At 54.4% G+C, this 27577-nt stretch overlaps 6 protein-coding genes across 6 annotated transcripts; 4 read left to right on the top strand and 2 right to left on the bottom strand.

Annotated features, from left to right (window-relative positions):
• The first annotated feature begins 11 nt into the window (after window positions 1–11).
• On the top strand, window positions 12–3011 carry LOC113147582. Its single transcript, XM_026338594.1, has 7 exons — window positions 12–417; window positions 566–750; window positions 911–1035; window positions 1199–1583; window positions 1743–1882; window positions 2062–2188; window positions 2787–3011. The coding sequence occupies exons 1-7, from the start codon at window positions 12–14 to the stop codon at window positions 3009–3011; spliced, it is 1593 nt and encodes a 530-aa protein (XP_026194379.1).
• Window positions 3012–5933: 2922 nt separating this feature from the next.
• On the top strand, window positions 5934–8580 carry LOC113147581. Its single transcript, XM_026338592.1, has 4 exons — window positions 5934–6437; window positions 7468–7777; window positions 7868–8325; window positions 8470–8580. Exons 1-4 carry the CDS (start codon window positions 5934–5936, stop codon window positions 8578–8580), a joined length of 1383 nt encoding a protein of 460 aa, XP_026194377.1.
• A 99-nt stretch (window positions 8581–8679) lies between these two features.
• LOC113147580 lies at window positions 8680–11299 on the bottom strand (the record flags this gene model as incomplete). The annotated part of the gene is made up of 4 exons (XM_026338591.1): window positions 8680–8902; window positions 10372–10472; window positions 10679–10873; window positions 11276–11299. Coding segments are annotated over 4 exons (543 nt in total), but the record flags the coding sequence as incomplete, so codon positions are not given.
• Window positions 11300–12810: 1511 nt separating this feature from the next.
• LOC34621017 lies at window positions 12811–21413 on the top strand (the record flags this gene model as incomplete). Its single annotated transcript, XM_026338590.1, has 15 exons — window positions 12811–12851; window positions 13020–13110; window positions 13886–13901; window positions 15978–16099; window positions 16655–16801; window positions 16907–17007; window positions 17358–17847; window positions 18258–18663; window positions 18721–18917; window positions 19278–19642; window positions 19796–19916; window positions 20448–20603; window positions 20766–20855; window positions 21003–21186; window positions 21307–21413. Coding segments are annotated over 15 exons (2634 nt in total), but the record flags the coding sequence as incomplete, so codon positions are not given.
• A 1232-nt stretch (window positions 21414–22645) lies between these two features.
• LOC113147579 (lichenase-2-like) lies at window positions 22646–24292 on the top strand. The gene is made up of 2 exons (XM_026338589.1): window positions 22646–22741; window positions 22991–24292. The coding sequence occupies exons 1-2, from the start codon at window positions 22646–22648 to the stop codon at window positions 24290–24292; spliced, it is 1398 nt and encodes a 465-aa protein (XP_026194374.1).
• Window positions 24293–24999: 707 nt separating this feature from the next.
• On the bottom strand, window positions 25000–26621 carry LOC34621018. The gene is made up of 2 exons (XM_022734244.2): window positions 26402–26621; window positions 25000–26264 (listed from the first exon to the last, which is right to left on the bottom strand). The coding sequence occupies exons 1-2, from the start codon at window positions 26619–26621 to the stop codon at window positions 25000–25002; spliced, it is 1485 nt and encodes a 494-aa protein (XP_022590507.2).
• Window positions 26622–27577: the final 956 nt, after the last annotated feature.

Here is a 27577-nt window from a genome sequence, read left to right as displayed (position 1 = left end):
TTTTTAATGAGATGGAATTATCCTCTCCAGCTCCGGGGCCTCTGGTGGACGAAGAGCCTCCGGGATCGTCAGAATCCCGGAGGGAGGGGCACCAGGAGGTGACCCTGGGTACTGTATTAGCAACAGAGCGGAAAACACCACAGGCTGCCACCGCTTCTGTTGGTGTTCCTAGAGGAAGGGCTCTTAAGGACCTGCTGGCGCAGCAGAAGCGACAAGAGCAGCGGCAGGAGCAGCGGCAGCGCGATGCAACTGGTGCGCGACAGCCATTTCCAACGAGCTGCTCAGCATGGGGAGCCAGAACGCGATCCTCTGATGTGGACTTCACGCAGCAGCCTCAGAGTCAAGAGCGAATGCAGGATCAGCCGCAGCAGAGACCGTGCAAAAGAAAGCCCACTACTGGCCCCTTTGTCGCTCATCGCAGCAGCTGCGATCGCATACACCTGCCGGTAGCACCCCCACCAGCGGCAGCGCCCCTGCGTAAGCCTGTAAGCCTTAAGACCTACCCGCCGAACCTCAAACTATTCGCATATGCAAGGTGGGTGCTGCGTGGGCTTGGGTGTCTTAGGAATAGCAGAAGGCGATGGCCTTCCCCGCTGCACGAAGCAAAGGGCAGAAGCAAGGAGTAACAGCCACCCTACCCCAGCACCAGCCTTAGCACCAGATGGCGAAAAGACACAGAGCCTGCGTGCGTCTAAACGCCGTGTTGAGGAACTGAGCACCAGGCTGAAACATCTGACTTATCAGCGCGAGGTTTGCCAAATCCTTAGACACGCCACGATACGCCACCCTTTAAAGTCCGCGGGATGTGGCAAGGCTCCTACTGACGCACCACTTGTGTTTGTGCCTTTGGTGGAGAGATCAAGAAATTGTTTTAGCAACAGGTTTCTCCGACCGGCTGCTCCTCTTGCAGGCTGTTTCCGAGGCTCGTCGTACTTACGAAGAGGCATGCATGCTGCAGAGGCGGCAGCTGCTGGCCATACATTCTGAGAGAGAGAAGGCTTTGCTGCTTCTGCAGCGGCTCCTAGAGGAATCTGCGTGGGCTATTGATAGACCCTAAAACTAAGCGGCACTCCCAGATGGCTGAAACGACCGGTGTTCCTCTAAACTTGAACACTAGGATCTCACCCCTTACATCCCCCAGGGCAGTACATGGAGAGGGTAAGGATTTCGCGCTTAGGGTCTTTGGCTACGGGGCAAGGGCTAAGGGTTTAGAATTGCTCAGGGGAGTAAATGACAAGCTGATCGCCTATGAGGTGATATGCTCAACAAAAACCCTTGACGACCCATTATTGGCTGCGCGTCTTCCCAAGGTTAGCAATAATTGTACACCCTACACCTCTTATTTAATAAATCTGACTTCGAGTTGCTCGATCTCTTTGAGCCTCTTTCGAGCCATTCCTTGTCCGCGCGCGTTCCTGCAGCATGAGACCGACCCCACGAGCGGCACCGGCAGCAGTAACGGCAGTGGTGAAAACAGCTGTCCTAGCAAAAGCGGCGATTCTGAGAGGATCGAGGTTGTTGCGGTGAAAGTCATGGAAGTCGCGCTCACTCCGCGCACCAAGAAGAGAAAGCTCGCCAAGCTGGCAGCCACCAAGATCCAGGTTAAAAACCCTATGTCCTAGATCTCCTGCATTAGCTCCACAAGTCATGCCATGCAAGAGTTCATAAGCAATGCAATCTGAATTTCCCCTGCATTGGCGCCACATTGGTCGTGGGTGTGGAGCTCATAAATCTGCGTGCAGGCACACTGGAGAGGTTATACTGTGCGGTGTACTTTACGACGCGAGCGATCGATCCGAGCAGCCGCTGCTGCTGTCCTCAGCAAGTTGCATGCAGCAGCTATAGATCTGCAGCGAAAGATCCGGGGGCTCCTGCAAAGACGGTCAAACCCTTAAATCTCTAATACATACTTGCCAAACGCCGTTGAAAAGGCTGCGCGTGGCGTGTGGGGTAGTCTTCGAGGGACAAGCTCTTTAGGGCGCAGCGAAATCCCACGCCGTATCCGCAGCTCTAAACTGTAGGCCTCAGAATGGGCTGTAACTGCTCTGCGTGCTTTGATAGGGAGTTTCTAGAACACGTCAAGTCGACACATCTGCTACCCCCGAAGAAAAGAGCAGCAGCCGTCGCTGTCCACCCCTTGCCCAAAACAGCGGCAGCAGCAACAACAGCCGCAACACCCCTTACAGCGGCGAGCAAATGGATCTCGCAGAAAACTCAGACGCCCCTCCATGCGCTCCAGCAGGAGCAGCACCAGCAAATCCACAACCAGCAGCAGCAAGAACAACGAACAACTGGCAAACCGGGTTACCTCCAATCGGCGTTGCCGGTAGAGACTTCTGATTGGACTGTTGAACTTCACCACGAGAAGCAGCAGCAGCAGCAGCAAAAACAGCAGCCGCAGCGGCCGTTGCCGCTGTCGTGGGAGAGCCAGTGGGAGGGGGTCTCTGTGTTTTGCTGTGAGGGCTGTGGCAGGCGAAAAGTCGCATCGCGCTGCTTTTCTCATGATCTGCAGCCAATCCCGGGAATCTCTTTTGGTACTCTGTGGAATTCCCTACTGGCAATTCAGAGGACCATGAGGCGTATTCTCATCAGGCAAAAGTGGAAGGCAAGCCTCCACCCAAAGCGTAACGTTCCCCGCCCTTCACTCGAGCGCCTCATGCCAGTTCTAGACCCCTGCGACTCAATTTCCCAGCGACTCCATACCTCCTGCTAAATGCTAAATAATGCTGCTAAATGCTAAATAATGCTGTGGCTTGTTTGCCTAGACGCTGCTGGAAGGGCTGCAGCACCAGGCACGGCTCCATCGGTTGCTGAACCGGACAGCGGAGCTGCTGCAGCGGTGGCAGCAACTGCGACTCTTGAACTGCAGAGACGAAGAAAATATGCTACAGAGCCTTCCCCAACATATAAGCACCATTACGAGGCTCAGGTCCAATCTGCAAAGCATCCTGCCAAAGCCTAATTTATACATGAGAACTCTTATCTCCGAAAGGGCAGTAGACGACCCCTGACAGCAAACCCGCACTGCTATCATCCACCCTCTGCCCACATGCGCTTAAGGCTAAGGGCCCTTGCATACGGCTATGATTGCAGAAACAACGCGCAGTCTCCCCGATCCTCGCGCGAAGCGGCTGCTGCAGAGCGGCAGCTGCAGCGGAGCTGTCGGCGTCTGCTGCTAAGGCTTCCCTTCCCCTATAGGTGCCATTCGTATTGCTGCTTCTCCGTAACCGCTGCCCAGCAGCAGCAGCTGCACCGAACACAGCAAGAGAAGCAACAGCTGATGCAGCAGGACAAGGTCAGAGCCGACTCAGCGTCCATATGGGCTGGGTATGCATTTTGCACCCGTCCTACTGCTGCTGCTTCTGGAATATAATAAGACGCGCACACTTAGCACGGACTCACTGACCTTTTTCCAGTAGCAGGCCCAGCCGTCATTTCTGTGCGGCGTGAGAAAAAAATCTCGACCCTCGTTGCTGCGCAGGGTAGTGCTGGTGCTGCGGCTGTAAGGGCTACTAGCGCTTCGGTGTGTACCTCAGGTGGAAGGCTGACGCCTCAAAGGTTGCACCAGATGCTCGGAGGAGTGCAGCAAAGGAGGCTCCCTCTTCTGCAGCCGCTGGCGCCTCAACAGGGACGCCGACAGCCTGCCTCACAGACATAGCAAGAGATGAAGCACCCACCACGCCCTCAGGCCCTTTTGGGAGCAGTGCTGCTGCAGTAAAAGCGGCGGAAGCCGCTAGTAGCAGCGGCATCAGCAGGTGCACGACTAGTGCTCGTCTGGACGTTCCTGCAGCACCACTGGCAACGGTGACAGTGGCAGGAGCAAAGCCTTTTTCGGGCTTGCCCACAGTAGGGGCTGAGTTCTTGGGAGCCTTAAATAAAGCGCTCGCAGATAGTGAATGCCGCGCGATCGCGTGCTGTGGCAAAGCCGCTGCAGGTTCGCGATCTGTTGCTGCTGGAGGCAGCTTCCACTTGGCAGCGGCAGAGGCGGCTCTCGCTGCAGCCGAGGCCGCTGCAGATACATCCGCAGCAGAATTGCGGGCTGCTGCAGTGCAAGAACACCGCGCGGCAGTGAGCGAAGCGCTAGCAGCGAAAGCGCAAAGTGAACGGCAGCTGCTGTTGCTAGAGCGCCGACTGTATAGACGCGGAACGTTTGCGCGGTTGAGGGCAACCGTGCGATTTGCTGACAGCAGCAGGCTTCGCGGTGGCGATGCAGGAGGGACGTGTCTAAATGGGGCCTCACGAGGCTCTCCTCCAGCTAGTGCTACTGCTAGTGATGCTTTTGATTCGAGTGGCGCTGCTGCTGCTGCTGCTGCTGCTGCTGCTGCTGGCAGTGCCGCTCGTGCAGGAGTCGTTGGCAGCAGCAGCGAGAAGACTGTTGCGCTTGTTGCAGCAGGCGCCACGAGGACTGCAGGGCCAGACGCCTCTCTCCAAAATCACGAAACAGAAACAGCAGAAGCAGCTGCAGCAGCACTCACAGAAATACCTTCAACAGCAACAGCATTAACAGAAGTACGTGTAACAGCAGCAGCAAAAGCAGGAGCGCCTTCAACAGCAACAGCAACAGCAGGAGCACCTTCAACAGCAACAGCAAAAGCAGGAGCAACTGCAACAACAAGAGCGGCAGCAACAACGGCAGGAACAGCAGCAGCAACGGCAGGAACGACAGCAGCAACAAGAGCAATTGCGGAAGACTCTTTTCGTGCAATGGAGGCGCCAGAAACAGGAGCAGGAGCTGAAGAGGGCGAGAGCCCTCGGCGCTGCCTCAGCGCCTCGGTACGGAGAAACAAGCCTCGGCTGCAGTGGGAGGGCACAGGAGGAGAAGATATAACGGACGCTATGAGGCACTTTACGCTGCAGTTAGCTCCATCCCCTGCACCCTAAAGGCACAGGTCTAGCGACCTTCTCTGCGCCGTTAAGGCAGGCTGTGGTGCCCTCCAGATTTTCCGCCAGCACGTAGTTCCAGGCTTGGGAGATGCCTTAGAGGAAGCTTAAGCAGGGTTTGGGCTTAGTACGCGAACTTTTTGCAGCGATAGTAAGAAGACTCTGCACATCCTGACACCGTCTCAGGTGACTGGGGAGAGTCAACGACCCCCCAAACCTCCATCGGAGCCGAAGCCACTGCCACCCCCAAAGCCGTAAACTCCAGCCGCTACACCCTAAAACGATACAGCGTAACTTCAAGCTGAATTCAGGCTAGCTCGAATTTTTTTAATTTTTTTTTATTTTTGGGGTGCTAGAATTAGGCTTTTCGTTCATAAGCCTCTGAGTGTTGTAATCAGTCCTGAATTGAAGTGGACGCCTTTCCGTTTTTCGCCTTGGGGCTATCTCTCTAGAGGCCTTAAGCACCCTATTTTCCAGCATCAGCAGCTACAGGAGAACGAGCTGCTCCTGGAGGCAGTATCGATCGCAGCAGGAGAAAACTGCACCTTGGATGAAGCAGCTGTAATCCAGCGACTGAGTGAGGGCCAACCATCTTTGCACACTGTGTTTCCCACCCTCCCATAAGGAGGTTTCTTCTCCGAATCCGCCATATCCGAAATTTGCGATCCATGCATGATGTCGGCACCACCCTCTTTCGACAGCCGAGACGCCAGTTCTTTTTTGACCTCCAAAGCGTTAAGCATACGATGCATGCAGCGTGCGAGTTAAGCGAAAGCAGCCCCGCGACATCCCGGTGGCTTGGATTCCGAAAGAAGACAGCCCTCTTCTCCGCCAGCCCGTAAGCTGTGAGATGTAGCAGGCTTTCCGGAGCAGAGTGCGCAATGTGCGAAGTGCTGTGAACGGCGTGGCGCGCAGCTGGCCACGCGGCATGCCTTCGCATGTGAGTTTTTTTTTGTTCCTGCTCCGTTGCACGTGCAGTGTCAAGCCTTCCCCCCGATGCAGAATCGCCAGCCACAATGAAGCAGGTAAGCAGGTGCGCTTCAGGATTCAGGATGCAGGGCTTTCGCGGGGAGCTTAAGGCCATCAGTGTAGAACTTTTTGCCTCCGTTGCAGCTTACGGAAGACTTTTATCATGCCGCAGAGCTGAGCGTCCAGCGGCAGCTGTGCGAGAAGCAGCCCGCATTCTAAAACCAGTACCAAAATCGGCGTCTAGAACAGCAAAAGCTCCAACACCACCTCCTTCCGTAAGCGCGGGAGGCGCTTTTGGATCAAGAGGCCCTTCAGGTTCTCTGACACCTCGTCATCACGGTGCACCTCCGCGGGAAGTGGAAGGCTCTGCAGCAGCACGCAGTCCAGCAGTGGACCTTGCAACAGCCACCACGCCTCCTGCAGCGAGTTGTGCTGCAGATTCCTCCCCAGGCAACGAATTGATCACGACTCTCCACGAGCAGCAGCATGGAGGGTCACAAGCGAAGCACGACCAGCAACACGCCACCGATATTTTCAATCAGAGGCCTAAAGAGCAGCAGACAGCCACGCACGGACAGCAGACGGAGGCTCCCAAAAAAATACCACATGATCTGCAGCTGCACCTGCAGCAGGAGCAGCCGGAACTCTACGAGCACCTTTGGACGCCGCTGCAGCAGCAAGGCCAACAGCCAACGAGGCACCAATCAGCATGGAAAAGGGGTGGCAATCTGAGCAACAGCAGCAGCAACAACAGCGCACTACAGGGCAGCCGTAAGAATTCACGCGATGTTCTCGCTGGCATCCCTCCAACACAGCTACAGCAGCTAAAGCACCAGGACTTGCGGCAACGGAAGCTGCACAATCAGCCATCACAGGATTCGCAGCAACAAAAGAATCGCTTCCTACCACGACCGACACAAGAAGCCTCATCAGCAGCAACCACAAGAGCCGGAGCAGCAGCAGCAGCACACCCCGCAATTCCCGAAGCCTCATTAGCACCACCTGCGGCTGCTGCGGCCTCACAAATGGCAGTGGACAGACGGAAAAGACTTGACGCGCTGCACCTAATCTCTTCAGCCGGTACTGCAGTTGCCACTGCTGATGTAGTTGTGTATTGTGACGCGGCTGCTGCACGTGTGCACCCAATCTCGCTGCTGCTGCTCTTGTTGCTATAGTAGAAGCGCAAAGTTCTAGGAGTCTCCTGCCAGCCATGCCCACTAGCCTTCAGTCGTGCTTGTCAAGGCTGCGGTACTTGCCAGCCTGCTGCTGTTGCTACTGCTGGATTTCGGCATGCAGGCGCAGTGCAGCCACCCGCACTGTCGTCAGGGTGCAGCTGAGGCTTCGGCCTGTATATATTTATATGTATATGTGGATGTGTGCATGTGTGTATCTGTGTGCATGTGTATCTGTGTGTATAGTGTGTATCGTGTGTGTGTGTGTGGATGCATGTATACATATATGATATATACACACATATATACATATATATATGTGCCCGCACTTGCTTCTACCGCTGCAGAGGTACCAGTGCTGCTGCGCCGGGGGCTGCCCTCCGGCAGCAGCACGAGCAGCGATGGAAGCTCGGAAGAAAAGGCCGCGGAGGAGAATTCCCCTCAGGAAAGCGTTGCAACAGCTGCCGCAGGTGCTGTTGGCGTGAATGTTTCGCCGCATTCCTTCCCACGGCGAGATCCGGCGAACGCATACTTTCAGCAGCAGCAGCCGCTTTCCTTCCTTAAAGGCACTGCAATTTTGCAGCACTCAGGGATCGCTGCTCAAACTGCGTCAGCAGAGGCAGCGCCATCAGCCGCTGCAGCAGCAGCAGGTCCTGCCCTTGCACCCCCTTTGGACTCTTCAGCAGTCAGACCTCTAGAAGGGGCTGAGAGACTGCAGCAAGCCACGTCGGTTCTTTTTTCGTGCAGAGGAAAAAGCATGCAGGAGATAACAGCAGCAGCCACTGCTGCGCGCAGCGGCCGCAGCAACCAGCAGCAAGCAAACGACTACACTGCGCCCCGCGAAGCGCTCTCTCATGCTGCTTCGGTGGCAGCAGAAGCAGCAGCGGCAGCAGCAGCTGCTGCGAATGCCTTCCGCGTCCTAGAGCAGCACGAACGGCAAAGGGCTCTGCAGCGGCAGCAACTGCTGCCGACACCCCGGCGCAGCAGCAGCAGCAGCAGCAGCTATTGTTGTCGCTGCCCTCCGAGACTCAGCAGGATCATGCAGGGTGCACAGCTACAACAGCCCCCTCGATCACGCACTCGATTGCGAAGCAACAGCAGCTCCTGCTATGGAGAGGGACCCTGCAGCTACGCATACGGCATACTGCAAGCAGCCCACTTCGGTAAAGGTGACGACGACACTGAAGACAGCGCGGCAGCAGGCGCCGCTGCTGCTGCTGCTCTATCCGCTGCAGCTGCAGGGCCAGCTGCTGCAGTTGCCAAGGCTCTCGTTGCCGCTGCACCTGTCATAGAGGCAGCAGCAGCAACAACAAAAGCAAAGGGGACAAGAGCCTGGCAGTCCTGCAGTGAGCCTCTGTAGCAGCAGCGGGGGTTTCGGTTGCAAGCACCGCCCGTGCGGCGAGCGCACTGCCCCTGCTGCCTTGGCTACCATGAGCATGCAGCGCAGAGAGCAGCAGCAGCAGCCGACACGCTGCAGAAAAGCGCAGCCGCAGAAAATGCCGAAGCGGCGGCAACCTCAAGCCTAAGACCGACATCACGAGCCTATATTGCCTCTTAAGAAAGAGCAACGTTGCTATCCTAGAAGGCCCTCTAAATCCTAGACCCTAGGCTCTATACACGGAAAAAGATAATAGCAAAGAAGCAAGTCATGGTCCCTTCAGTGTAGAGTACTATCCTCTACTCCCCCAGGGCACTCGGCAAGCGACGCCGCATCTTCTCCAGGAGCCTCGTGCGAAGGCTGGCTCCCATCTGGTTCTAAGGCTAAGGGCGCGCTTGGAGAGAGTAGGCCTATTCTCATTGTGTGTTGTGTCGTTGCTGTGAGTTTTCTCCCGTGGATGGAGTACTTTCGCGCTAGGAAGTGAGGGGGGTGGGCTGTGTGCCTCCTATGAAAGCCCCTGTCAGACGACCGCTGCAGCGAGCAAATTTACGCTGGACAGCACATGCAGAAGGTGCAAAACGTTGCATGCAGCCTTCCTTCCGCCTCAGCACCCCACAATTGCAAGCCCTCGCAGAAGAGGATTTGCATCGCTTTCCCTGTAGAGCTTCCGGGGGGCCTCCCCGCAGCGCTCCCCCTCCCCCCCCCCGCCCCGTTGTCATTTCTTCTGTTTGGTAGCTAGGACGAAGAGTTGATCCGCCGTAAGCGGCTTCCAGGGTTCCGTGTTTTTGTGTCGCGCGAAGATGACGTTGGCATCGATGAAGAACGAGGCTCTTGCGAGTACGTACACCTGGCGGCCTCGCTCAATGCGTCCAGCCTTGGGCCTGCAAACGAGGCCTTGTTCTGCAGCCATGCCTTGCAGCAAGTCGAAGAGAGATACCTGAGACTGTTCGGGAGTGGGTGGGGGAGCCGCAGCGGGTGCCTGAGGCGCTTGTTGCCATATCGCAGCAGCAGCAGCAGCAGCCGCTGGAGGCGCTGCGGCGGCGGGGGCGTAGTGCTGCTGCTGCAGCTGCTGCTGCTGCTGCTGCAGCTGCTGCGTCGCGGCAGCAGCCCCCCCTCCAATGACTTTGAGCGCTTCCATGAAGCCTCTTGCCACGAGGGGGTGCTGCAGCACTGGAGGCGGGAGCACAGCTTGCCACCCTCTGAACCATGTGCGCACTTCGTTTGGATTGGCTGAAGGCGAAGCCAGCCACAGCCGCAACACCTGAAGCCACTGAGGGAGAAACCCCTCCGCGAGCACTCGTGCGAGGAGCTCAGTCGGCAGCAGCGCTTCCCACACGAGGACGTCCTTCAGCGGCGTCAGATCTTGCTGCTGCGGCTGGATTTCCAGCTGCTGCAGCCGCTGCAGCAGCTGGGGGATGACACCCCGCTGCAACAAATCCAGCCACAGAGGGCTGCTGAAGACGGCGCGCCAAGGACGCAGCAATGCAACGCAGCTGTGATCGGAGGCACTCCAGTGCGTAGACAGCACGCTGACGAGCTTCTGCTGAAGCGGGAGCAGCAGCTCGACTTCCATCAAGGGCTTGTTGAGCAAAGATGCAAACGGAAGCAGCCACTGATGCAGCGGCTTGCTGCTGCTTCTGCTGTCAGCGTTGTTAGCAGTAAGGGGGGATGCGCTACTACTACTACTACTACTGCTGCTGCTGCTGCTGCTGCTACTACTGCTGCTGTTACTACTGCTGCTGCGAGACGAAATAGGATTCCATACGTCCAGCGAACGCCGTAGCTGCATTACGACGGGATGCTGCAGCAGCTGCACACCTGCTGCAGCAGGGAGAGAAGGCAACCAGCACTCCAGAAGCGATACAGCCGCGGCTCCCGTGGAAAAAGGCTTCCACACATTCAGCAAATGGCGCCGCATATGCGAGCCAAGCGTTTCCTCGACTCCCTGCTGCAACAAATCATACGTTCGACCTGCCACAAGCCTTGCCAGCTTCAGCTCCTGCTGATGCTGCTGGTCCTGCTGCAGTTGCCGCTGCTGCTGCTGCAGTTGCTGCAGTTGCTGCAGTCGCTGCAGCCACCGCTCCTCCTCCTCCTGGTGAAGCTGCGTGTACACCTCAAACCATCGCCCCACTGCAGAGGCCAGCTTCGGTGCTGCTGCTTCCAGAGGCGTCCATACACAACAAACACGCTGCAGCAGCAGCCGCAGGAGCGCAGCAGCTGCAGCTGCAGCGTGGATTCTGAAGAAGGCCTCGCGCCAGCTGTCTCGCCAGCTCAACACCTCCTGCAACATCTCATCGGGTGTCAGTCCCCCCGTCACATGCGCATACTCCGGTTCCTTCAAATGCTCTTTCTGCAACGCTCCACTACTGCTGCTGCTGCTGCTACCATCACCACTACTACTACTAGTAGCAGTCTGCGCCTCGTCATCACTCCAGCGATCTGCTTCCAGCTGCTGCTTCCGCTGCTGCTGCTGCTCCCCCTCCTCGAGGCCGCCCCGCCGCTGCTTGATCCGGCTGTACATACACCTCACGGCAGCCGCCAACTGCTGCGTGTGCTCCGCTGCAGCTTGACGCTCGAGCTGCTCATGCTGCTGCTGCTTGTCGTGTGCTGCGGCATCCAGCAACTGCTGCTCCTCCTGCTGCTTCTGCGCAGCAATCTGCTGCAAGTCTCTCTCTACGCGGCGAATCTGCTGTCTCAACGCCTGCTGCAGCAGCTGCAAAGGAACGTCTCCCCCCCCCTTACCCATGCCTGAGCTGCTGCCGTCCATGACTCCCAAAAGCTCTTCCCGCTGCATCTGCTGCTGCTGCCGCAAAGCCTCGCCCACTTCTGCTGCACTTCCAAGCAGTCTCACCTCCGGTCCAGTCATGTCAATGACTCTGAGCTCCTGCTGCTGCTGCTTCTGCTGCAGCTGCAGCTGCTGCTGCAACATGCGGCCCTCTACAGCTATTTGAGCCGCCGTTTTCACGAGACGCTTCCGCCTGCTCCTGCCCACCTGCCAGTCTTTCGAGAAACCGTCCATCCGCGCAACTCCCCCATCTGCCGCTGCCCCTGCCACTTCATCCTCAGCAGTTTTCCACCTAAAAAGCTTCGGAGTCGGCAGAGGGTCTGGTACTGCCTGCGGAAGCAGCACAGAAATACGTCGCAAGCCAGAAACAAAAACTCAGACAAAAAAACATCCAACAACACCCGCCACGCGAAAAGCAATCCAAGCACAGCAGTAGCTGGAACACCACAAAAAACAACTCTCCAAACGGCACGTTAAACTCACGCACAAATAAATGAAACACATATATACACGTATGAGGCGCATATATACACATATGAAGCGCATATATACACATATGAAGCACATATATACACATATGAAGCACATATATACACATATTAGGAACAAATATACACATGTGAAGCACATATATACACATACTAGCCATATATATACACACATGAAGCACATATATACACTTACTAGGAACAAATATACACATGCGAAGCACATATATACACATACTAGCCATATATATACACACATGAAGCACACATACACACATATTAGGCATATATATACACACATGAAGCACATATATACACATACTAGGAACAAATATACACATATGAAGCACATGTACACACATACTAGGAACAGATATACACATGTTAGGCATATATATACACACATGAAGCACATATATACACATACTAGGCACATAAATACGCATATGAAGCGCATAAATACGCATATGAAGCACACATATACACATATTAGGAACAAATACACACATATGAAGCACATATATACACACATTAGGCACGCAAACACATATTAGAACCCATATATGGCTCATACACTTACAAGTGCACATACATACACAGATATATACACGGATATATATACATACTTACACAGATACACACACAGATACATATACCGATACATGCCCCCTGATACATGCCTTTTTGCAGGCGTATCCAAATAACATAACTCCATAACACGTGTGAAAGCAAAACTGCAGCTGCTTTCCCCCGTTCAATCACAGACCGCCACATCAAACAACTGAAGATACCACCAGCAAGCAGCAATACCAACAGCACAAAGCAGCAATACTAACAGCAGCAACAAGAGCAAGCAGCAATACTAACAGCAGCAACAAGTGCAAGCAGCAATACCAACAGCACAAAGCAGCAATACTAACAGCAATACCAACAGCAGCAACAAGAGCAAACAGCACCAATACCAAAAGCAGCAACAAGAGCAAGCAGCACCAATAACAACGGCAGCAACAAGAGCAAGCAGCACCAGTACCAAAAGCAGCAACAAGAGCAAGCAGCACCAATACCAAAAGCAGCACCAAGAGCAAGCAGCACCAATACCAAAAGCAGCAACAAGAGCAAGCAGCACCAATACCATCAGCAGCAACAAGAGCAAGCAGCAATACCAACAGCAGCAACAAGTGCAAGCAGCAATACCAACAGCACAAAGCAGCAATACTAACAGCAATACCAACAGCACAAAGCAGCAATACTAACAGCAATACCAACAGCAGCAACAAGTGCAAGCAGCACCAATACCAACAGCAGCAACAAGTGCAAGCAGCACCAATACCAACAGCGCAAAGCAGCAATACTAACAGCAATACCAACAACAGCAGCAACAAGAGCAATACTAGCACCAATACCAACAGCAGCAACAAGAGCAATACTAGCAGCAATACCAACAGCACAAAGCAGCAATACTAGCAGCAATACGAACAGCACAAAGCAGCAATACTAACAGCAATACCGACAGCGGCAACGAGAGCAAGCGCCCTTTGCAACCACGGTGCACAGCAGCAAGGAAAGTCTTCCCCGCCCACTTTGATAGGAGCAGCTCCCTTCTCCCCTGGCAGGAGCCTCTCGCCTTCATCCTGAAGCGCTCTGTTTTTCTTGCGCAACTTCACTTCGATAGGAGCAACAAGGCCAGTGCCATCACGACCTAGCGCACCCCCTTTGAATCCCATGCGCTGCAGCATTGCGAAGCCTTTTCCATATGTCTGCTGCATCTGCTGCTCTCCCCATCCTCGCTGGTGATGGTGATGGCGGTGCTGCTGCTGCTGCTGCTGCTGCTGCTCAGGAGCAGGCTTGAAAACGAAGGCAGGCGACGTGCTGCGACTTTTGCTGCTCCTGCTGCTGTCAGTCCTGCTGCTGCTGTCGCTCCTGCTGCTGCTGCTGTCGCTCCTGCTCCTGCTCCTGCTCCTGCTGCTCTCACTCCCCTCCACTCCAGAAGCAGCAGCAGCAGCTGCACCTGCTGCTGCTGCTGCCTCTCCGGCTTCACCATCGTGAGGAACCATGCCTGCGGCATGCGAAGCTTTCTTCTGCTCTTGCTCTTGCTCTTGCTGCTGCTGCTGCGTGCTGCTGCTGCTGCTGCTGGATTCGTCTTCGCTTTCGGAGTAATCCAAGCCCAACTGCTGCAGCACATGCGCATCCTTGCTGCTGAGGCATTTCTGCTGCTGCTGCTGCATCTCGTGCTGCTCTTTCGGTTTCTTGATGGAGAGCTTCAGCTGGTTCTTATCAAAGGCGAAAGGCTGGGGAGCTGAGTCACGCTGTCTGCTTCTGCTGCTCTCTTTCTTACTGCTGCTGCTGCTGCTGCTACTGCCCTTCTTGTTGGCATCCTTCTCGTTAGGATCTTCCGGCTGGAGTACCCCCCCCTTCACAAACTGAATTGGACCGCTGCTGTCGTCGTCGCTGCTGTTGTCGCTGCTGTCGTGCCTTCGCCGCCTCTTGCTGCTGCGGCTGGAAGCAGCAGTTGCAGCAGCAAGACCCCTTGGCTGCTCCTCTCCCTCATCGCTGCTGCTGCTTCCTCCAAAGCAGCCATATATGGCCTCCTTCCGGCGCGCGCGCCTGCTACTCCTCCCCATCTTGCCGCTTTTGCAGCAACTGTGGCAGCTGCAAAGCGGCTGGGAAGTGCCACTTTCACTGCTGCTGCCGCCGATGAAATCCACGCTCGAGGAAGGCTGGCTGCACCGTGCAACTTTCGAGAAGAATGCAGACAGGCAGACAGCCAGGCAGGCAGCCAGGCAGGCAGCCAGGCAGCCAGGCAGGCAGGGTGCCTGCTCCTTTGGCCTTCGTGTTGCCGCTGCAGTTCTGTGCTCAGCAGCTGATCGCCAAACGCTGAAGACAAGACCAGAAAGCCTTCCCTGATAGAATTTGCAACGAAAAAATTTGCCTCCTCCTGAAGGCGCACTGCCTTCTGCCGCCGCTCGTGGCTGTTGCTACACGATGCTCGGGTAGGCGCTGCAGCAGCAGCTGCTGCATCGATGGAGGAGCGCAGCGGTTACCACAGTCCCAGCTAGGAGCACCTCGCCAGGAAATAAATAAAGGGGAAAAAGGTCAGATTCCGAGGCGGCAACGTAAAGCTGTGCTCCCGACGGAGCCGTCCCAGGAAGCTACCGCGGCTGCATGCATGCATGTTTATGGGCTGCATGCATGCAGCGGCAAGACACAACCGAACCACCCCGCTCCCCCCCTTACCCCCGCCTTGGCCCTGTCAAGGGGCCCACTCTTCAAGACACCCCCCAACAGCTGCGTCTCAGATGAAGCAGCGGCTACCAGCCTCATCTAGCCATGCCGCCTTGACGGCATGCTGCAAATGACACGAGATCCTTCGGCGAAGAGCGTCGCGTAGGTGGGACTATCAGGAAGCTCGTTTCTTGCTGGCGTCGTGCATGCAGCGGGCAGCCATGCAGATTCGTTTTCTCTAGGAAGGGCAGGCTCTGCACGTGTCGCATCGCCTGCACGGATAAGCGAGGCAGCAGAAGCAGCAGCAGCACTGCTACGACTACCACCACCACAACACCCCCAAGATGATGGCCACCTAACCAAATGCAACCTCCCTCCCCGAGAGGCTTCTTTTGAGGCAATGCATGCCAACGGTGTCAGCGCTGCTGCAGCAGCGGCAGCTTCCTGCACGCCTTCCTTCCTATCGCCTTCCTCAGGTACACCCTCAGCGGCTGCAGCAGACGGATCCAGTAACCTCGACACGGATCGCAGGGATGACAGCATCCGAAAGCGAGCAGATAAACAAGAAGAAGACCTCCCCGACGCAAAGCGCCAGCAGCTTGCTGGTGCTCCTGCGAGCGGCAGACTCTGCAGCAGCACGAGGACCGCCGCTGCAGTAGCAGCAGACAATACGCTGGCAGCGGACGGCTGCCGGCAACAACAACAACAACACCAACACCAAAAACTGCCACAAGAACAACACCAACACCAACAAATGCCGCAAGAACAACATCACCAACACCAACAACAACAAATGCCACAAGAACAACAACACTCACAAGAACAACAAGAACAACACTCACAAGAACAACAACAACTGCCACAAGAACAACAACACTCACAAGAACAACACCAACAACAACAACACCACCAACAACACCAACAAGAACAACAACAACAACTGCCACAAGAACAACATCACCAACAACAACAGCATCACTCACAAGAACAACATCACCAACAACACCAACAAAAACAACACCAACACCAACAAGAACAACAACAACAACTGCAACGAGAACAACAACAACAACTGCCACAAGAACAACATCAACAAGAACAACAACAACACCAACAAAAACAACATCACTCACAAGAACAACATCACCAACAACACCAACAAAAACAACATCACTCACAAGAACAACACCAACACCAACACCAACAACTGCAACAAGAACAACAACAACAACACCAACAACAACAACACCAACAAGAACAACACCAACTGCCACAAGAACAACACCAACAACACCAACAACACCAACAACATCACCAACAACAACAACAACACCAACAACAACAACTGCCACAAGAACAACACCAACAACAACACCAACAAGAACAACAACAAAAACACCAACAAAAACAACATCACCAGCAAGAACAACACCAACAACAACTGCAACAACAACAACAACAAAAACACCAACAAAAACAACATCACCAACAAGAACAACACCAACAACAACTGCAACAACAACAACAACACTCACAAGAACAACATCACCAACAACAACAACTACCACAAGAACAACACCAACACCAACAACTGCAACAAGAACAACAACAACAACACCAACAACAACACCAACAAGAACAACACCAACTGCCACAAGAACAACACCAACAACAACTGCAACACCAACAACAACACTCACAAGAACAACATCACCAACAACTGCCACAAGAACAACACCAACTGCCACAAGAACAACACCAACAACAACACCACCAACAACAACAGCGCAAGAGATTGCTACGCCGTGCCAATCCGTTGAATTTGCGCTTTTATTTGGCCCTGCAGCGGCTTCGCATGTCTGCAACTCTGCGGAAGGATTTGCGGATTGCGAGCGCTTATAAGAAGGTAGGCAGGCAATAAACTTGTTGGTCTCTTGGTACACGCGGTGCTTGGAGAGTTGTGTGAAGAGACTGTGGGGAACAAAGACGGCGTTTTAATTTTGTGCTGTAGGCATTAAGCTCTCTGCTGCGGTTCCCCCTGCCAATCTTCGGCTCAAGTAAGGCTGGCCTTCTGGAGGGAGTTGGTGCGAAGACAGCCAGCAGTTTCGCACAGTACGCCATCCTTCTTGCCAAATCCTCCGTATGAGACTTCTCGCACGGCTGCTTGGTTCACGCATTCCTGCGTGAGGCAGCCTCCTTCTCTTCTTGCCAAATCCTCTGTATGAGACTTGTCGCACGGCTGCTTGGTTCACGCATTCCTGCTTGAGGCAGCCTCCTTCTCTTCTTGCCAAATCCTCTGTATGAGACTTGTCGCACGGCTGCTTGATTCACGCATTCCTGCTTGAGGCAGCCTCCTCCTCTTCTTGCCAAATCCTCTGTATGAGACTTGTCGCACGGCTGCTTGATTCACGCATTCCTGCTTGAGGCAGCCTCCTCTTCTTGCCACTCCCTTGTTGCTGCAGCGTGCTGGCTGCAGCACCTGAGTCGCCAGATCGTCATCCTGAAGGCCTTTTTGCAGCGCTTTCCGAGGCTGCTGCAGCTGCTGCGAAGACTTCTTCAGCTGCTGCCGAGGCAGAGGCTGTGACAGCAGCAGCTGCCTCCACCTCCTCCTGCAGCAGCAACTTGCTGCTGCAGCTGCACAGACACCGCGTGGCAGCTCTCAATCGAACGCTTGCCTTCGCGGAAGCCGAGCTGCGACGAGGGAGGCTCCCGCTTCTCGGCCCCCCCAACAACCCTTGCAACAACAACAACCCTTGCAACAACAACAACCCCACAAATAACAACAGCAGCTCCTGCGGCCGTGCGCTGAAGGTGCCCCCTCGGTGCACCAGCAAGTGGGGGGTGTTGCTGTGTCTCTACAGCTTTGGTCACTTCTTTCGCAAGAGACGCATGCGCTTGACACATCTGACTGCGGCAGCAAACAAACTCAAAAGCCAAGTACCTTCGCGAAATGCAATACTTGCAGATGCCACCACGTTGCCCCTTTCGATGCATTAGATCATAACCACATTCTCCTTTCTCCACTCCGCTGCTTGATTGATTGAAAGTGCATTCTAAGCTGCTAAGGCCTGAGAGATGCCCTCTCTGTCTCTCTCTGTCTTTCTCTCTCTCTCTGTCTTTCTCTCTGTCTCTCTCTCTGTCTCTCTCTTTCTCTCTGTCTCTCTTTGTCTTTCTCTCTCTTTGTCTTTCTCTCTCTCTGTCTCTCTGTCTCTGTCTCTCTCTCTCTCTCTCTCTCTCTCTCTCTCTCTCTCTCTCTCTCTCTCTGTCTTTCTCTCTCTCTGTCTCTCTGCTGCCCCTAAGAGTCTTGCCACTCGCTGAAGCGGCCATGGCAAATGCATGTGGCGGCGTGTGCGTCTTCTCAGGGAATTCGCTGTGCAGTTCGACACCTGCGTCTTGCTGTTCAGAAGCTCTGTGAAGAAGGCCTTGTGCTGCAGTTCCCCACCAAGAGCAGCACGCGCATGCGCGGCAGCAGCAGCAGGGCAGCGACTGCGGCGCAGCCTCTCGAAAGCAGGGAAGAAGTCTTGCGGAGACAGCCGCAGCGGCAGCGAGAACAGCGGCTTCCTCGCTATGGTCTTACCCCTGTGGGAGAGCTTGTTGCTGCGAAATGTGCAGCTGCAGTCGCTGCCCCTCTGGCTTCCGCCTCCCCCCCCTGTGCTGACACCGCTTCCAGCAGCAGCTGCACGAGCGAGGAGGAAGGAGACGAGGGGCAAGCCGTAGTGGCAACGGTATTTAAAGGCTGCGATGCCTCTCTAAAAGCCGCTCTTGAGGGCGCTCCTCGAGAGGCCGACGCAGACGCGTCTGCTGCTCGCCTGACGGCAGCAGCAGGCGAAACGCAGGAGGCAGCACCGGCGGCAGAAGTAGCGACTTCCACGTTGGCTGCATGCATAACAGCAGCCTCGCCTAGCCATAATGCTCTCACGGCAGAACCCCTGCTCGTGAGGCTTAATAGGGCTGCAAAGGCAGCTAGTGCTGCTGCTGGTACAGCAAAGGCGGCTGATGCTGGTGCTGCAAAGGCGGCTGATGCTGCTGCTGAAAAAGCGGCTGCTTCTGATGCTGCTGAAAGAGCGGCTGCTTCTCCTGCTGCTGAAAGAGCGGCTGCTTCTGCTGCTGCTGAAAGAGCGGCTGCTTCTGCTGCTGCTGAAAGAGCGGCTGCTTCTGCTGCTGCTGAAAGAGCGGCTGCTTCTGCTGCTGCTGAAAGAGCGGCTGCTTCTGCTGCTGCTGATACAGCAACGACGCAAGCCCCGACGGCTCTGCTGACAACACCCCCCCCCGTGGCTACCTCTTCGAAAAGAAGAGCAGCCGACGCAACGGAAGTCGCCGGATGGGCAAGTGCAGCAGAAGCCTCCACTGCAAACTTGTCGCCGTGGCGATGTCAGAGGCAGCGATCACGCGCTGTCGAGGATCTTGCAGCGGCTGCAGAAGCAGCGACGAGGGTGCTCGCTGCGTGTAGTCACCCCCCCGAGCTGGTGCTGCTGACAGACAGCAGGGAGAGATGCGGGGGTGGGGGGAGGCGCATGCAGCAGCGGTCCTTGCTGCAGCGCCTGCTGCAGCGCAACAAAGTTCCTCACCAGCAGCGCTGTCTTCCCCTAGGAGACTTTGCTTGGTGTTGGCTGCCTGACGCTCGAGGTGCAGCAACGGTTCCCCCGACGACGCATGCGCAGGCTCAGCCAGGGCTAGAATACTTGTTTCCGATTCTGGTGGAAAGGAAGACTTGTGCGGACTTACTGGCATCCATTCTCGACGGCAGGTGAGCAGGTGCACTTTCGTGGTGGGCGGGGGGAAGGGGGGGGGCGGGGTAAGTGTGCAAGCAGCGCGTCTTGAGACTTCTTTCTCTTGCGCTGACGAACGGCACCGGCTGCAGCGAAAAGCCCCTGTGTGGCGTGCGGCTACTGACATGCAGATACACAGATCAGCAGCAGCGGCTCATGGAGGCTCTAGGCGTGGAAACTGTCATCTACCTCTTTGAAGGCGAGTGCAGCCACAGCGGCAGCAGCAGCGCAGCAACAGCAGCTGCAGCGGCTCCTCAGGTGCAGCGCAACGCAGCGGCCGTCCGTACAGCCCAAGTGCATGCGCTGCTCCTCTCCGGCTTTCACGTGCTGCACGCTGCAAACCTGAGGCATTCGTAAGACGCTGGAGCTCCGCCAAAGCTCGTGGGCATGCGGGGTAGCAGACAGACGGGGTGGGGGGCAGGCGACGCAGCGTTTTGTTCTTCGAGCACGAGCTTGCGAATGCATGCATGGTGCCTCTGCTGCTGCTGATGATTTTGCATGCGCAGCGCTGCCCTGCTGACAGTACTACACAGACGCCTGCAGCAAAAGCTCACCGCACAGTGGCAGCAGTTGCAGCACCGAAAGCAGCAGCAACATCAGCAATTTCTGCTCTGGACGCTGTGGGCTGACGCCGCGCAAAAGCAAAGCCAGCGCAACATTCGCGAGATCTTCGCCCTTCAGCTTCAAGCCGTAAGGACGTCTTCGTCCTCCGCAACCTTCGATACGCCTAAGCATCTCCTCCCTCGCTAATGTGCCGGTCAAACGAAGCTCAATAATTGGCAGTGCGAACCGTCTACGCACCGTGGCTTTAGGCGCTGCACGAAGCACATGCATTTCGCTTTGCGTGTTTTCGTGATCGTTCCGCAGATCGAAGGCGTGGGCTGCTCTATGGCCCTGCGGCTGGCTGCTGCCTTTCAGACGCCAGCGCTGCTGCGGCGTTTCTTCTTTTGCAGCAGTGGCAGAAGCAGCGGCGTGAAAGACGAGGTCCTTAGGACGGAGGAGCAGTTTGCTGCCTTCCTGCGGAAGGTGCAGCCCCCCTCCAGAAAATCCCCCGCTGATGATACTGTACCGCCAGCTCTGTCTCCCACAGTAACGCCACAGCGCAGCAGCAGCAGGCGAGGAACCCCCTCCGCCTCTCCCCGTCCTAGCAAGCGACTGACTGAGCTCAAAGGCAACGCGCGACTAGCGAAGGCAAGCCACGGCTCGTGAAGACTTTCGCCTCGAAATGGGCTTTTTAGGGTGTGCTCACGAATGAGAGGCGAGGCCATCGCAATGCGTCTTTTTCATGCAACGCGCAAAGCCCCTCTTCTTATGCGTTGTGTGCTGGCGCCGCCTCAGATTTTTTTTGTGTTGCGAGATTTGTACGGCGAGACTTCTGCAACAGGAGAAGCTATGACCTCCTCGTCGCTTAAGGCTGTTGAAGAGGTACCTGAAAGTAATCTGCGCACGCCAGCTGCGGCGGCTATGCGCAGATGGGCTGCCTGTGACCTCGAAGGTAAGGCTGCCGGCGAGGCGCAGTGCCGTGGGAGCCGCCTGCAGCAGCAAGAACCGCCGCAGCTCGCAGGAGCAACAGCAACGCTGCCACCACACGCATTTGAGTCTGCTGAGTATTTCGTATTGGGTGAAACTGTTAGGGAGGGAGGATTAATGCCCCTCGAAATAATAGCGTCGCAGGCCCCTACTGAGGGCGACGGAGCGGCAACCATCGCACGGTGTACCGGGACTGCCGACGATCCCCTGGAAGTGTGAACTCTAGCAGCAAGCATCTGCTCCAGTGTCTCTCCTTCGTAAGCGGCCTTCACACGAGGCTCGTGTTTGCCGCGCGTCATTCGAGCATCCAAGCCGGCATGCAGAGTTGTGGCCGTGCACGTTATTTAGAGGAAACGGGATAAGGGGTTGCGCTTACAGGGAGAGCGCCATTTGAATTGGCTGGTCGTCATAGGATCTACACTTCTACCCATTCCTCGAGCTTTAGACTTAAAGGGTCTTTTCTAGACGGAACACTTTTCGTGTATGGGTGTATATAAGCGAGACGCAGGGTCTTTCGCCTCTTGAGGCATGAGGGCAGCTCAATGCGTGCACCGCAGTTTTGTCGAGTAGCGACTGTTCACTCTTAAGCCCCACCAAATTGCAGTACAGAGGCAGCAGGTGTCCCTAAACTGGTATCCGGTGAGCTGAGACGCGGGAACTTGGCTTGGAGTCTGGCAAAAGAGACCTGTGCCCCAGACTCTGGCTCGTTTCGAGAGGCTAGCGATTCTTTTGCAGTCACCGATCCTCTCGCAAGGCCGGAATATGGCGCTAAGCTGCGTCAGTAAGCCTCGCTGCTGCCGCTCTTTAGAGCTTTTTAGTTGCCGCGCGGGACTTACCCGGAGGAATTTTGTCGGCAGTTGCACCCCAGGAGAAGCCCTACGAGCACTCGGCCCCGATTTAGCAGACTGAAGGTCTCTGTAGATTGCTTGATGTCTTGCATGTGCTGTTGTATTATGGCGGTTGCCTCTTTACACTGTGTGCAGTCATAGGAACAGACAGGAAGGGTGCACTCGAGAGTAGAGCCAGGGGGAAACTCGCGAGGTCCGTAGTACCCCTATTGTGTCACGCTAGTATGCTTGTGGAGGAGCCTGGGAGGGAAAGGCGACAAATGCTGATCAGAGTCGATACAGCGCGCCACACGCACCGCCTGTCCCCCCTCCCTTCCTCCAAACGGGCATGCATCCACTCCCAAAATACTCGTCCATCAAGGCGAACGACCAAGCATGAGGAAAGTCCTAAGGTATACCTGATCATTTGGCGGTAATGAATGAGTGTGTGAGCGCACACACACCCACGCACACACAGTACACAGCGCGTGGTCACTGACTCCGCGTGCGGAACGGTCCTTCTCCTATACTGCAGGTCAGTTCCGGTTCAGCTAGCTCCCCAAAGCGCCTTAGAAAATTAACTGTAAGTAATTTTCTCCTAGAATCAACTCAGAAACTGCGAAAATGTGCGGCATTTCAAAAGAAGATCAGGGAGACTCTTATGGCGCTGATCGCTCCCTAGGGGCATATGAGTCCCCCAGGCGTCTCGGCCCCCATTGCGTTCCTTCTTTTCCCTGCGACTCTTTCCTCCTGACAGACGAAACCGTTCTTTAACGCCACTACAAAACCTTCCTTGAGTAATGTGTCTGCAGTTCCCCCCTTCTTATGCTGACTGGGACCAAACGGTCGATGGGGGCCCCCAAGGTCCCTTCGGGGGGGAGGCGGAGGCCCTTCCTAGCTCTATGCGGTATTCGCCTGCTCCTTCTCTGTGTCTCCCTTTTCTGCTGCTTTTCGAATTCCTTTGCGGAGCCGTTTTGCTCTTACGACCTCGACAAAAGCCCAGAGCAGGCCATTAAGGAAAACTGCGGCTTCATATGCCCCGATCCCTGGGGAAAAGCCGACCCGCATAGCTGCGGAGCACCTCACCCTTGCTGCTGCGCTCCTCGCTGCAACCGCGAAGCTGCTGCAGCGCGCGCCTTTCTGGGCATCAACTGGTCGGACAAGTATTCGAAACTTCGCATTCCCCGAGAGGAGATGTTCACAATCTTGAAGAACAATGGCTTCTATCACATTAAGACCTTCTCGCCAGACGGACTTGCGACGATTGCGCAGGTGTATGGACAGCAGGTCAGCGTCTATGTGGGCCTGCCGAATCGGCAGCTGACGGACTTGGCAAGCTCTCCTCAGCGAGCCGTATCTGTGGTCCGACGACAGCTGAAACCCTTCGCCTCCATCTTGCGCCTGGTTATTGTGGGAAACGAACCGCTTCTATGCATCAAGACAGAGCAATGGGCAGCCAAGGGCGAGTGCGGCTCCACAAACAGCCCTGCCAAGTTGCTGCCCGCTATGAGAAACGTAAAGCGAGCGCTAATCCAAGAAGGACTGGGGTGGCTGCCCGTAACGACAGCTCTAAATGGGGGTATCTTGGAGATGTCTCAAAACCCTTGGACGCCCTGTATTGCCGACTTCAGACCCTCGGTGTTGCCGATTTTAAGGGAAATCTGGGAGTTTCTGAGGTCGCAGAGCCCCCCTGCGCCCTTCATGGTAAATATCTACTCCTGGTTTGCGGCTTTAGGCGGGCATATTCCCCCCTACCTAGCTGTAGGTTTTCCCGGATCTGCCCTTCCCTCGGATGGAGCATACAGCTACTACTTCAATTTTGACATGCAACTGGACATGCAGAGGGTAGCCCTCTGTAAGAACAACGTAACAGACCTGGACCTCTGGGTTGGCGAGACGGGATGGCCATCTGCAGGAACTGCAAAAGCTACTCCTGCGAACGCCTACTGGTATTTTAGAAATACCATAAAGAGGGCCCAAGGACTGATCATAAACGATCCGGAAAAAGACACCATCAGGCTTCGTGGAATTCCTTTGCCGGTCTTTCTGTTTGAGGCCTTTGATGAAATGTTCAAGTTCGAGGTCGAGCACGGAAACATATTCGAAAATTCATTCGGCATTTTTCGAGAGGATGGCTTGCCCAAATGGGAGCGCAATGATGGGCTTATTGACCTCCCAAGCCTACAACAAGAAGCACAGGAGGTAAAGGGCGCCGCTGGCATTGGAACAGACCGTGCTGCGGAGGGTGACCCCAAAATTGGAAAGGAGTAACACCAGCGCAAGCCAGCTACCAACTGCAGGAAGGACAGAAAAACTGCAAAATTCTTATGGCGCCAGCAGCAAGCGCTGAAAAAAGTTTTTGCACGCCCGTAAGGCACCGGCCTCTTTCCTGCTGCCAGCATGAAGCTCAGGCTGCATCCGAGTTTTTGCAGCTACCCACTAGGCGAACGCCGGCAAAAGTAAAGTGCTCTCCGAGCGTAACTAGAGCTTAACACTAAGTAATACTATGTACATCGTCCCTGCCCCCTCCCAAGGCATATCATCTTCGTCCTTCCTAATCTAACAAACACTTCACTATTCTACCTCTTCTTGAATGCCCAGCCACCCCCTTAGTGCGACTTTGTTACAAGCTTCCCTCCCTCTTTATGCATGATTAGTCTATTTCGCTCATAAAGTACTTTTTGGTATAGCTGTTCCTTGCCTCCTCTTGAAAAAATTTGAAATGCTCACAAATACAAGCGCACGACTGAGGACCCGTCTAGGTTTCCCGCGCTAAAGCTACATCTCTTGTAGAAATGGCATGTGAATACAAGCATTGCAGCATGGTGCGGCTGCTATCATTTCATAAGTCGGTTTAGCACTCAGCTGCTACCTACACTGCGTAGCACAAAACATTGCTTGCGTAATTTGACTGAACACAGCAACCGCGTTCCTGCTGCAGCTGTGTTCCTGTTGGCACTGCGTGGATGTTGCTGCATTTAATATTCAAAATCGATTTCTTTGAGGGCGTCCGAAATATCTTGGAGTGTAACTTTCGGTGAGTCCATCTGTCTTGTACTCCTAACCCCTGCATCAGGTTTAGGATAGGTGGTCAAAGTAACCATGATGCTGCGCTGTTTCTTCACCAACTTGCGGTGGCTCCACTTAGTCGTTTTTATCTCAGTTCCATTCATGTATTTATAGAGCAGTTTAAGCTTCTCTGGAATGGATTGTGTATCTGACATTTCGGCCACTAAGGAAACAAGGTCGTCTTTGCTGAGTCTTGTGTATCCCCAAAGATCTTTGATGGCTCGGGCACCTGTAGCGTCCAATACGAAGTCTGAAGCCTCTAGGTTTCCTGAGAGAGCCTTCTCAACGAATTCAGTCAGCATTCCTCTCTTCTGGAATTTAAAATCAATCTGTTTCACCACGGTCTTTAGTGCGGCTCGCACCAGAATCTGGGCTACTGTACCATTATACGTTGTACCCTGAACCTGTAAATACAGAGGACGTGGTGTCATGCCATCATGTGGGCTGCTGATCCAGTGGCCATCCGGGGTGAGGGCTTGAGCTATTGCCGTGTATTCCCCAAAGCAATCAAAGAACGCCAAAACTTTTGAAGGTGGGCCCTGGACCAGATAGTCTGCTCTGCCAACCTTTATAGGCTGTTTGAAGCCATTCACAATATTCAAAGGCACTCCACTGTATAGATATGTCTGCTGCGTCTCGGTGTCGTAATGGGGGTAGCCAAAAAAACGGACGGGGGAGTATCCCAGCCTGGCCTCCGGAGTATGACCCTCTGCTTTCAACTCTTTACACGATTTCTTGCCCGTCAATTTCGCTGCAAGCTTTTGAAAGAGTTCCTTGAGAAGCTCTAAAAGGTGGCTGCGACGGCGGTTCGTATCTTTTTCTTGAAGAACGTCTTTAACCTTCTCCAACAAATCAGCTTCCTCCAGCACATCGCTCACATCAACACCAGCGAAAGACGCAACGCTACCGACCACAGCCTCTACCTTTTCGTTTGTAGGGAGATCATCCGAAAGTTTAAGGTCCTCAAGCTTCGGGCTGGGATTCTCATCATTGTCCTGCGAAAAGATGGAACCTAACGCGGTTTTCAGCTTGTCACTTAGCTCCACTGTAGCGCAAACAGGGGAGACGTGGGAAAGCCACGAAGCAGCCCCCAGACACAGAACGCACAGAGGCACTAAGAACGACGATGCGCCACGCATTTTTTCTGTAGTGCCGGGGCCACGTCGGAGACTGCCTGCAATTTACGAGTGACCCAACAAAAAAATTCTGAAACTAGACTAAAAAACGGAAGTCTCGACGCCGAAACACTGTGTAGTCATGCAAGCCTTGTACGAAAAAAAATTGTCTTGGGAACAACACTAAAGGGAACGCTGTCCTGCTCCCCGTTGCTGGTGGTCGCCGCAGGTGCGGAACCGACAGTCCGCCGCTGGCCTACCACCTGCCCGTGCACCGCGGCACCAACTGATGATCTGAGAGAAAAACGACCTGTTTGTAGCTGGAACATCTTTGAATAACTATGGTTATTTGCATTTTGAAGGAAAAACAAAACAGATAGACACTCTATCAAGAATGCTGCCAGATCAGCATCCATGTGGTCTATCGGACTCTAGGTCTGATATGCAGATGAATCTGTTCTACGTCAGAAATTTTGAAGATTCAGACATATCACTTTATTTGGAAAGCACTTAACAAGCCTTTCCAGATATTCCTCCTACAGATACACCCAAGACAGCGACCTGCTGGACCATCTCTGTACCTTAGTCTGCAAGCGTGAACACACCTTGCCACGTACATCGGAAAGGCCCGAGCAAAGCTCAATATACTTTCTTATCTCAACAAAATAATGTATAGATTGCATAATATGAGCACAGGAAGTCTTTTATCGACTTAGATAGGTCTGCTCGGCAATGCCCTGAAGGACAGATCCATCGGAGATCCATAGAACCTGTCTCTCACTGGGTATGGAGAACTAAAATGGATTACCAAAGCAAATTGAGACGCTTACTGACTAAACTTACAATTGTATTGAAATTTCTACTTTGCGATCCCGGGTTTCTTGGCCTTGCGCAGCGGAATATTCACCTGCATGGTTTCTTTAATAGAGCTGAAGTCAAGAGAACAACCACCATCAACGAAAGGTTCCCGTGTCTTCCGTGTTATACGTGAAGTCTTTCGAAAGCTAGTCAAATTACCCAATTAACGCAGCAGAGTGGGATGGGAATGACATTTTAAGACGGAGTGCAGAAGCATTTCTGAGTTCACAGCTGGCGACCCTAAGCCCTGGATACCTACCTAGCATCCACTACTAAATTTTTGTCCTCGCTAAGCGTTCGGCGTCCCAGTAATTTTAGTATTTGTGGGTTTCGGCTCCAGATGTATGTGCTACAGCTCCCTTAAACGCCTCCTAATTCGAGAATCAGTCCGCCGAATCTGCAATTGCTATCCAAGGTTTGGTTGGATTCCCTGGAATTCCTACATTATTGATCAAACCAGTTGCTTGACTAATCGTGGCATCATCGGCGCGTCTTAACCTAGGGAAATTCCTGC

Source organism: Cyclospora cayetanensis, unplaced genomic scaffold (genome assembly GCF_002999335.1).
Source record: "Cyclospora cayetanensis isolate NF1_C8 unplaced genomic scaffold, CcayRef3 CcayRef3_contig_28, whole genome shotgun sequence".
Classification (NCBI taxonomy): Eukaryota; Apicomplexa; class Conoidasida; order Eucoccidiorida; family Eimeriidae; genus Cyclospora; species Cyclospora cayetanensis.
Note: the sequence above shows the minus strand (reverse complement) of the source record. Positions and strands in the feature narration are given on the sequence as shown.